Here is an 11,184-nt window from a genome sequence, read left to right as displayed (position 1 = left end):
CTGAGACTTGCGAGCGGTGGAAATAAAAATGGCGGTATGTTGGCAGCTTAGAACGGACAGGGTAATTTTTAGTCCTGAATATTTAATAAAATATTAATTTAGATGTAAAAAACTGCTATCAAGAACAAGTCAATGCCATATAGGCGCGAGTAGCGCCCTCACCGGGCGAACGGCGTCAGACTCCACTGAGTTCAATTGAGTTGGATTTAAAGCACCGCGGAGGGCGCAACTCACGCGACCTCGCCTAAAGTCAATGCATGCATGATATTTGACTCAGATTTTGTTCTGTTTGACAGAATATTTTCATTCTTTACATAGCACCTCCTGGAACTTGTTCAGTGTTATGTGGCATTACGTATTTTGAAATCAGCAAAACCATGTACCGTGACACGTTATAAATTATTTATAAAATCAAATACATAAACAACAAAAAACGGCAGTTAAACATTGTGTGAGCTCGTGCAGTGACGTCAAAGATTTGGCTGTTTGTGAGGTGTCTAACTGATATTTGCGCCTACATGACCAATCCAATCGCCTCGTTTGGATTTCACTTAGACGTATTTCATATATTTTATACACACAGGTTTGTCGACTTCAGTGTACTAGTATAGGTATACATAACAGAGAATTTGTTAATCACAAAAATATTATACATTTTTATTATAAATCCACTATTATTACATTTATTGATAGTACCCGCAAAGACAAAAGTTTGAATATGTACATATCAATTGCCTTTGCCAAGAACATAAACTGAAAAAACAATAAGACCAAGGTTGTGGTGTGCATAGTTCATAGAGTCTTCGGTTAAAGTGGGAGGGTCGTCACCTGCGCACGCGCGGGAATTGAGTCCCAAGCGACCATAACAACACACGCTAAAAACGCAAAGGGTATACGCTTGTTTGTAAACAATGCACACAAATAAAAAATGCACACCGTGAGGTCATTGACTGAAACGATAACAGAGAGGGCGCTTCGTCGCGATTTTACCAGAAACGCAGACTCAAATTTGCCACTAGGGCCAATGCTAAAATCAAAGTCGTCGAGACGATTACGTTGTTGGCGCCACTGCCACCATTATTACACGAATCCCCACCACAATAGTAGATACATGTCTCGTAACCATTGCTATCGGTAGTACAACTGTCAGTTGTCGTGTCGTCCGTACAATATCGTTTAGTATCGTCTTGAAAGAGCCCTGAAATAAATTGATTTACATCGTGTCATTATTTATATGGGTAAAACTGCCGTAGATCTATATAGGTGATATTGCCTATATCGCACTTCAGAATTATAGTGCATTGTGGGATAGTTTTGACCGAATCACACCCAATCTGATTTGAATAAGATACTATTTTTTTTATTATTATTGCTAGTATTTTATTACTAGCAAAATACCAGCAAATAAATCCAAATAGAATAAAATATATGAAGAAAACATGAACTAAATTATATTTTGAAAAAAAGACCTCAAATAGGATCTTAATTTATTCAAATTGAATTGAACCATGAGTCCACCAATCAGGAAACCCTCCTCGTACTGCAGCCCGACATAACTATCCCACAATGCACTATAATTTGGAATTGTGATATGGTCTATGAGAACATGTACAGCGATGATTTGCAATATTGTCGTTTTATACTGCATGTGGATGAACTAAAACACTGTGACCTCGTTATAATGAACACCACTATATTGAATTTCCTGGTATAAGGCATAGCATTTCTCGCGCTCATAACAAATCCAATGTATTATGTTCCTCTGATTATAGTGAACACTTCACTATAACAAACCCAATGTATTATGTGATTCATTATAGTGAACACTTCACTATAACAAACTAATCTCCTAAAGACTTCTTTATAACGAGGTTACATTGTATGCAGTACGTAACTAAGTATTCGTTCATTGAAACAATGTAGTTTCTGCAGAACTGATTGCGCTTTGGTGCGTTCAAAATAAAGTATGACGCTTGATATAAGACTAATGTTTGATGTTCGACTTTTGAGTAGAATTTACTGGATTGCTTGTGTTCAGCGCGAAGTAGATTTCGAGGCAGCAATGCATGACGGGAATGACCATAGAGGATTATGCTGCTGGCGAACGCCGTCACTTTAGGATTTGTTTTTTTTTATTGCCCAGACGAAGTGAAGGACTTCAACAAAATGCAGCCGACGATACAATTTTAAATGTTTACCGTCCGCTAATAAATGAAAACCACCAAGAATGTTACCAACAAAATGCGCCCTCTAGCGACGTCAAAATGACGTAGATGGGTGTAAGTTGTTCAAATTGTTCAAATCCACTACTGTGCTTATTTGTGTGGTCGTTCCTCATTCCGAAATATAGTAAATTTCTAAAAAAAAAACACGTTATTTTACATTGACGAACGACCACACATAAACAATGGCGACGATGTGAACGACATACAGTACACCCGTTTACGTCATGGAACTCTTTTGACGTTAGAGGGCGCGACTTAAGACAGATCTACCGCGTCCATTTGCTTCGAAATATTTTGTTCCATTTCAGTCAAAAATTTATTGTATATAAATAGAATTCATCACTTACAACTATTGTAGTAAAGTTGCTTGGTTCCACAGCCTGAGTGTCCAGTGAGACAAGGCGTTGGTTCGTAGTGTGCTTCCAAGTTACTTCTGCAGTTATAATCGTCGTCATCTTCTAGGAATCCCGTCTCACATTTGTAACATTTGTGGTAACCTGGCAAGAAGTGACGTGATTAAGACAGAGGTTAGATTATTGACTCCTTGTTACGAATAAATAGGTCCGTGGCCAGCAACACTAGGTTGTTTTTTTCATTTTTCATCTACTTGACCGAATTGTTTTATGCCTCTATCCGTCTTTTCGTTTAAGATAGAAGCCTACTCATAATTTTTGTGAAAGTTGGCCATAAATCGCATGACAGTGTTCATTGGTTTATTATGTACAATCATGAAGCTAATGTCTCATGGTACAATGAAATAGCATTATTTTGTGTGTTACAGTGACGTATATTGAGAAATACTTTTCAAATTTTGAAATTTAAAAACCCAGATTTTTGAAATAATTTAGGACAACAATAAGCACCCAATCGTTAACAACATATAATGTTTTCGTCTATGTCACCGGGCTACAATATGAAATATGGCATAATATCTCTGCCATGGCATTCTACGGTGAAAGCGTTATAATGCTGTCAAAATGGCCACTTTCCAAAAAATACAACCATAACTTTCTCGAAAATTAAGCCTTTTCAAATCAATATCCTTATATTGCCCTGGGTTTTTTTATTTATGAGTAGGCTTTCATATTGGCTCTAAAGCAGTGGGCAATCGGGCACTGTTCGACTGTTTGCCAGTTAGATTTTGCTAAACTTGGTCCGTTGTATTTGGTACACATGGACATTTAATCGGTCAATTACACAAAACACTTTATAATTGTACACAGCGAAGTTAGCCCAGAGACATCATCACGCGGCGGAGCTACGTCACTAGACATTCCACGTTGCTAAGACGCGCACCACTGTACCATGCTTTTTCAAGGACTCTGTGCGCGCCGCTGTAGAACGCCGGTCGAGCCGGTGAAAATTCGAGAAAACAACATATTAACTTTGAAGTAATCCTGAACAACTAAATTTATATATGTTACACACGTAGGGCTAATCTTGTTACACTGTTCAGGGGGGTTTCAACAACCATCCCAAAGTGACGTTTTCTGGGAGTTTTTGGCCTTTTCCCCCGCTATGGTTGCCAGGCGGTGAAAATGCCGGGATGTCCACCCCGAGGATACGTCGCACGGGTCTCATATTAAACACTCTGTGCGGCGACTGTGACGATTTGCTCTTACCTGAATCGTCGGCATTACAGCTGTCCTCGTCACTGCATGTGCACACGAAAGCGCTGTTACTGTCGCTCACATCGTCGTACGTATCACAGTCATCCATAGCCCAGGTGCTGTTCTCTTCTGCGGACGCACAACCACGCTTCATCTTCAAGTTGTACGCATTGGCTGGTAATGAACAAACAATATTACCCATTAACTGTATATCGTTTGACAAAAATAAATGTAATGCACCAGCTCATACTTGCTATAGAAGCATTATTTTTTTCCTGGTGTTTGATTTCACTGTTTGATCTTAATTAAAAGCGGGAGGGTCGTCACTTGCACATGCGCGGGTCTCAAGCGACGATAACAACACACGCTAAAAACGCAAAGAATCATGGGTCGACGCTTGTTTGTAAACAATGACACGCTATGGCCATCTGACGCATGCGCAAGTGACGACTCCCCTTCTTTAATTTTAAGTTCGAGATACTACATCTTAACATTGAACAAAACAAAAAAATACATGTTGCTGAAACACGAAGTTACTACATGTGGCCGTTCAACAAAAACAAAAATCCATTTCGTTGTGGCCCGTACTTTTATTTGTTGGCCTAGAATTTCTCGTATTAAGCTCACGTGACATGCCATTATGAAAATTTGGAACGTAAACTTACATAAGTCATCAGTGTAGAGACCCCAGGTATAGCAGGTCGTATCACAACTCTCAGTGTTCATCGACGCCGGGTCAGTAACACAGGCATAATCGGAAGAGGCAGCCAACCAATCCCAGGCTTCGTCATATTCACATGTGGTACATTGCAAGGGAGTGACGTCGTTCACAAGACAACCTATGTGCGGAAAAAAACAGTAAGAATACTCGAAAAGCCTGAATTGAATTCCCTGAATTGATACATCCGGTGCGCATGCGCACCTCAGTATTTCATCTGACGAATACTGATGTTTGTCACCGCCAATCGCTTTTAATTTATGACACATTACACGCAACTGCACTTATCAAGATATTATTTTGAAACAAATTATACAAGCATGCTAATAAAAGTTAGTTTTATTGAAAGAAGATCGCTAAGTTAATTAGCATATACATTACAGTGTTCTCCCCACATAGAACAAAGCATACCGCCCGGCCGCCACGCTTGGGCTCGGACCGCCATGCTAATAGGATGCATTGTTTACATCCATTTAACCCGCTCACAAATAGCACTGCATAAATTATCACCGTCTACGCCACGGCGGTTTGAACTTGCCGGGACAAATTAAACAGTCCCATTGTTAAACCCGTGTGAAGTACAGACGCTGTCAATGGGGAACAAATTGTCACTCAAGTTGCAAACACCGAGATCTATACGACTAAACATGTAAAGGAAAAATAGGTGATGCCGCCCGGCTAAAACGTACAATCGCCGCTAGCACAGCACAGAAACGGAAGCGTGTAGAAACACGGAAACGGCGTGAGGCTGGTTTTGATGAATCGTGGAAAAAGACATTTCCCTGGTTAAGGTCAATTGTTCAGGTAAGATTTCGTAATTTTAGAAATAAAATGCCAGTGTGTGTATGTTTTGCCGATCGTAAGAACACCGAATATGGTAGGCCTACACCGATTTCAATCAACATCTTAGACACGAGGCTGGTATAGACACGACATGAAAAAAAAAACATCACTCGTTACTGTCAACTTTTTTTAGATTATTTATGGATATCTTCATAGATTAATGGATACGCGTATGTTATAATTTGTCCAAGCAAAAAAAAAAAAATCGAATTTTGTAATTTTCCGGTCACATGTTGACCTGTGTAGGTATTTCCAAGATGGCGGCCTGTCAACGTCTTGCGAACGACAGCTGCTATCATCACGCGCTATGATCGATGGAATCCCGATTTGTATACATAATTCTATCGTTACGTTTTAATTTTAATTGAATAGTGACCTCATGTTTTTTTTTTCCTCGAAATTCCCGAGTCTCCTTGTCGTTGACCTGACAAAACCAACATGTAAACAACATGTTTTGCAGACGAAATGCTATCCATACGGCACTGGGTTCCCGATCGTGGCACAATTCAATCGTTATCTTTACATTTATTTGAACCTCAATCCTCATTGTTGTTTTTTTATTATTTTTCATTTTTTCCCACTAGGAATGTTGTGCAGTTAATGCTCAAAGCACGTCTATGACGAGTTTAACTACAGTAAGGCAGCCAATGTTTGGAGCACAACAAAGTCAGAAGTAGCTCTGTGTACAGGTCTGTGAATGTGGAGGCGCTCCTATTCATCGGGACCTTCTCTGCGCTCCAATACACAGCCCTGTGAACGACCATAGGCATTTTCAAAAACACTACACATGTCATACAAAATGTCTCATTTCAGGACGAATTCGTACCTCTTTGCACCAAAACAGCGTCGATCACCTTAACATACTGTAATGAACACTCGGTTGTTGAATTGATGTACTGTAGGGGAGTTTTGGATGTTAAAACAGACTATTTATTGCCCAAAATGCGTATACACGGTATAAACAGAGACGCCATTTTGGTCACGCGAGATTAATCACGTTATAAAACTTTTTATTATGACGTCAGAGCTGAATGACGAAAACGTGTTTTCTATGAGGAAAATCAATATAAAACTTGTTTTACAAATGATTGTTGTGGTTTTTGACTAAAATGTTTAAATGTTCAGTTATTTTCAAGAAAAAATACTTTAATTTTAAAAAGTAATATATTATTTTGTGTAATCCATCATGCTTGGCAGAAAAAGTATACTAAATCTTAATGATGGAGGTTATAGCTGCTACAGATGTGTCTCAAATATATACAGCTCAACACAACATCTGTGATCAAAGATGGGTGGAGACTGCTCAGCATGATGGTTTTTAAAATTAAAAATAAATAAAAATAAATTAAATTTTAGTTATAATACATCATTTATTTATGTTAATTTTCAAAATAAATACACAATAAATGAATAATAAATTCGTGAAATATTTATTGAACAGTTGTATTCATGTTTCTTTATAGTGTTCGTTGAACGGGATTCGATGAAAGTACATGCAGATTTCTTTTTCGCGGCTGTGACGTCAAGAAAAAGTTGTATCATGTGATCACCGTTAATCAATATTAAGTCACGCGTGATTCAAGATGGCTGCCACAGTTTGTTGACAAATGCGAGTTTGACGACAAAACGTGAATTTTTCCACTTTATAATTGTCAAGACATGCGTAAGGTACAAACCGAGTGTTCATTAAATGTTATTGAAACGATCGGTGCCATTTACTGATGGAGGATGGTTAAGTTTCTGAAAAAAAATGTAATTTTCCATGCCACGTCCGCTGGGGATGTGGGGTTTTAGAAAATCATAGTGACCGTTCACATGGCTGTGTTGGGGTGGCGTAAGAAGCCCAATGTAAATATCACCCCTACACATCCATGTACGCAGGGCTAAGTCAGAAGGATTTAATAGTTTAGACTAAGTTTTATGGAACAGTTCACATTAAATGACGATCTTGTCAAATTATGGTATATTATGTAAAGTATTATGTAATTTAAATCTTGTATGTTTGTTTTTGTGAGAGTGAATCCTGAAAAATATGCAAATTAGTATGCAAATTAGACCGCCATGATTGCCTCTGAGCCTGGGGAGAAAAATGGCGCTGATTATTCATGAGGGATTATATCTGGTCTAAGAAACAAGAAAGAAATCTTCACAAACTTACCCAGAACAACCAGACACGCGATCAAACCAGTTACGCTGCAGGACGCCATTTTAATCTGTATGTAAATATGCAAAGGATCGATTAGTATTTCTCAACGTACTTATTAAAAAGACTAAATTTAAAGGCTTACGATAATCCGCAATTGTTGGATGGGACAGTTCTCTTTAAAGCGGGAGAGTCGTCAGCAACGCACGCGCAGGAATTGAGTCCCAAGCGACGATAACACAAAAAACGCAAAGACTCGTGGGTAGACGCTTGTTTGTAAACACGCTATGGCCATCTGACGCATGCGCAGGTGACGGCTTTAAAGCAGACTATACGTTCCACAGTTTGCCCATGCTTGATGTCAAAGCATGTATTAGTTGATGTATCGGATACACAAATATCTCCATGGCAACAGGTGTTTTATCTATTTCACGTGACTGCAGTGTTGTAGCAATATGGAATATATATTACCACCTGCTGCAAAATCTTATGCTTTTAGTAGGTCAGTGTTGTCCACTTGGCTGTCACGGTCAGTGAGTCAATCCTTGCTGTGCCATTGTTTCTCAGATCGTTATAACCACGGCATAGGCATTGTTGTCAGATATAACAACAAGTAGCCCCGTCACAGGCATGTAGGGAGTTTCGACCACCGTTTCCAGCTCGCACTTTTCGGCCACAATTATTACAGAAGGCGGAACTAGTATTTCGCAAAGAAATAATTACAAAGAAAACATTTAAAGGTTTGTAATAATTCGAAACTGGTTGGTGGGACAGTTTTTTTTTAAATATAGTATACGTTCCTCAGTATGCCCATGGAAGGTACATGTGTATCTAAGCACGGTCTGCCAACTTGAAAGTAAATTATGAAGACGAAGACAATTTGTCATTTTCAGCTGACGATGCTACCCGCGTCCTTCGTCCCCTTCTCCTGTTGCCATACGAACGAGACCTATTTCAAAATGTACGTCCATGAGTTGAAAATTGGTGATAATGTAGACGAAATAAATACCATCAGTACGGACACTGGTATGGAATTCGATTTCAAACACTTGAACATAAATGCCAAGGAATCGTCACGGTGCATTTGAAAGAGTAGCCCGAGGGACTGAAGCTGAATTATTTGTATTTGTAAATACTGTCACCATGCCAAGAAATTGCTATGGAAGTTCTGGTATGTATTATCCCAAAATGAAGTTAGGACAGTTGTCGTTCATTTCGTCCTAATTCCGTGCGTTCAACTGTCACTGGACAAGAAGCGGCAATCGGTAGTGACACGGGACGATACGAATTTTACCTGAGAAATGTGATACACAAGCTTTCGTTTTTAGACTGGCCTTGACTTGGTTTATTCTGATTCGTAACACTCAACTCATGCCTAATTGATTGACAAACGATTAATCGGCACATTGAATCACATTTATATCACGTTCAAAACATTTGGGTTTTCGAATCCATGCTCGTCTCCTTGGCCACGCACGACTGCCTTCACTTCAAGTCGAACTAGCAATAGAGTCGACGCCAATACCAGAAGCAGTTCTTGCGTCAGGTTCGAGTCAGTATAGTTCAACTTGAGTTATTAGTCTGGGTAAATGTGTACTCCTGTCTTGGTATGAGTCATTTAATGAATCCAAGTCCTCAAAAAAAGGAAGAACTGGAGTACGAAAGTTAGTAGTCCATGGTGTTTATGCCAGTGCACAATCTTTTGTAAGTTGAGAGACTGTAGCCAGTGAAAGTGAGTTAGTTATTGCTGCGCGGGGTCACAAATCTTTTTCACCGTGACAGAGGCCTAATTTATGATTGTGACCTTGAGGTACAACAGGATATCCAAAAACGTGACATTTCGGGTCAAAATCAAAATTTATTCATATTTTCAGAAACAGAACTATTTGTGGCCGTGTTCTTGGCAAGAAAAACATCGCAGGTTTCTCACAGGCGTATTTCTCACTTTAACGTTGAGATATATACGGGTGCGAGTTGGTGAACATATAATACGGTTGAGGCGGCGGCACGACATTTTGCATGGGGCGAAATCTGCTCACCATCGCTCGCTTCGAAGGAGCGAGTGGTCGCGCATTTTTTTTGGGGGGGGGCGACCGCCACCCCCAGGTGTCCCGGTGTCGCCTCCACTGTACAGGTAAAAATTAGATTGACAATAATAATGTACCATACCTTCAGTTGTGAGCAAAGTCTGTGATAAAATGATGTTCTGCCAAGAGAGCTACAGGACGAAGCTACTGTTCACCTTGCTTTGTTAACTGTCACGACACACTGCAATACACTAGTACCAGGTAGACATGAACTACTAGTACTATTTAACGGGGGATGGCAGCTTGTGTTTAGCAGGGGACTACGGCGTTTTCACGATTGCTTTTCGACTCGCGATAGCAAAAATATAATTATTTGCGACTAGAATGAAATTGCATAGTTAAGTCGATTGTCAATGTTCATCTCATGAATTAAATTGACCGTTCTCCGAATATCTTACCCGCCTATGTGTAAATGGAATTACCAAGATCAAGTACAAATGGAGTAGCAATGGTTGGCAAGGAAACTACCATGTAACGTTAGATGCTTATTGTCATAGCATGAATGAGTCATTCCATGGTCAGTCTAAAAACAAACGACCGGTTTGTAGCGGATACACATGTAGTATGTATCTCCATAGCAACAGGTGTTTTGTCACGTGGTTGCAGTGTTGCAGGAATATAAAGTACAATGGCACCTGCTAAATCACATGCTTTTAGTCGGTCATTGTGGTTCCTCTGACTGCCACGGTCATTGAGTCAATTGTTGCTGTGTCATTGTTTCTCAGATCGTTGTTAAAAATGACTAATTTTCACTGGGTTTAAATTTCGCTGATTTAGCATTTCAAGCATATTCAGTGGGTTTTAAATTCATGGTTTTATCATTTAGATAATGTGTTCTATGCTAAATTTTACATATTCACTGGGTTTTAATTTAGCGCATTTTCCAGTCAGCGAAATAAGCAAAATTAACCCCTTTACAGTAACTAACTACATGAGGCAAGTTTCGACCACCGTTTCCAGCTCGCACTTTTCGCCCACAAGCATTACAGAAGGTGGAAATTTTGGCTATGCGATTTTTTTATAACATTTGTGTAAATGTCGTGCTTGTATTGCAAGAAAATCCACATGCTGAGCTAATATTTGCCTCGCGATCTCAATCGATATCATGCTTTACAAAAAAAAAAAAGAACACAACGCGAGCTCCGTCACAGTCATTGTCTCCGGCTCGTAACAACGGGCCAAACTGCTTTCTTTGTATTTCCAATGAGTCAGCATATTCGTTCGTAGACTATCACATACAAGCACTGTGCTGTCGATAACAGGCAAAAAACACAATTTTCGTTATTTCATTCATATTGCGGACACCTGATTTGTGCGGTGGCACAAAAATATCAAAGCGCCTGCTTTATCATTGGCACTAATTTCGACAAGAATGGTATTGTCGTATTGTAACTGCCATCTGATAAATACTTCAACGAACAAAAAACACACATTTTTTCGGTGTGGGAAGATGTAAATGAAAAATGTATAAATAAATATGTTTCTCATTAAATAAAATGCAATAGGCAAATCTAAAAATAATTCTCCTTAAAATAAAAATGGCCACCGCGACGTCACG

The 11,184-nt window shown here is 39.3% G+C and overlaps 1 protein-coding gene and 1 long non-coding RNA gene across 2 annotated transcripts; one reads left to right on the top strand and one right to left on the bottom strand.

The window, feature by feature from the left end:
• Nucleotides 1-628: 628 nt before the first annotated feature.
• Nucleotides 629-9,922, bottom strand: LOC100374334 (uncharacterized). Its single transcript, XM_002738803.2, has 6 exons — nt 9,709-9,922; nt 7,555-7,609; nt 4,501-4,674; nt 3,848-4,009; nt 2,573-2,722; nt 629-1,198 (listed from the first exon to the last, which is right to left on the bottom strand). The coding sequence occupies exons 2-6, from the start codon at nt 7,601-7,603 to the stop codon at nt 987-989; spliced, it is 747 nt and encodes a 248-aa protein (XP_002738849.1). The 5' UTR covers nt 7,604-7,609; nt 9,709-9,922; the 3' UTR covers nt 629-986.
• On the top strand, nt 4,874-6,133 carry LOC146745855 (uncharacterized). The gene is made up of 3 exons (XR_014929455.1): nt 4,874-4,913; nt 5,218-5,357; nt 5,981-6,133. It is a non-coding gene; the product is annotated as an uncharacterized LOC146745855 (long non-coding RNA).
• Nucleotides 9,923-11,184: the final 1,262 nt, after the last annotated feature.

The sequence above is a fragment of the Saccoglossus kowalevskii genome, chromosome 5 (assembly GCF_978046115.1).
Source record: "Saccoglossus kowalevskii chromosome 5, keSacKowa6.1, whole genome shotgun sequence".
Lineage (NCBI taxonomy): Eukaryota > Metazoa > Hemichordata > Enteropneusta > Harrimaniidae > Saccoglossus > Saccoglossus kowalevskii.
Note: the sequence above shows the minus strand (reverse complement) of the source record. Positions and strands in the feature narration are given on the sequence as shown.

Excerpts from the sequence above, each read along its gene's own strand:
- LOC100374334 (XM_002738803.2), bottom strand. The coding sequence starts at position 7,603 with ATGGCGTCCTGCAGCGTAACTGGTTTGATCGCGTGTCTGGTTGTTCTG. Across the intron at positions 4,675-7,554 it reads CGCGTGTCTGGTTGTTCTGG|GTTGTCTTGTGAACGACGTC; the intron begins GTAAGTTTGTGA and ends TTCCGCACATAG. Across the intron at positions 1,199-2,572 it reads GCAACTTTACTACAATAGTT|GGCTCTTTCAAGACGATACT; the intron begins GTAAGTGATGAA and ends AATTTATTTCAG.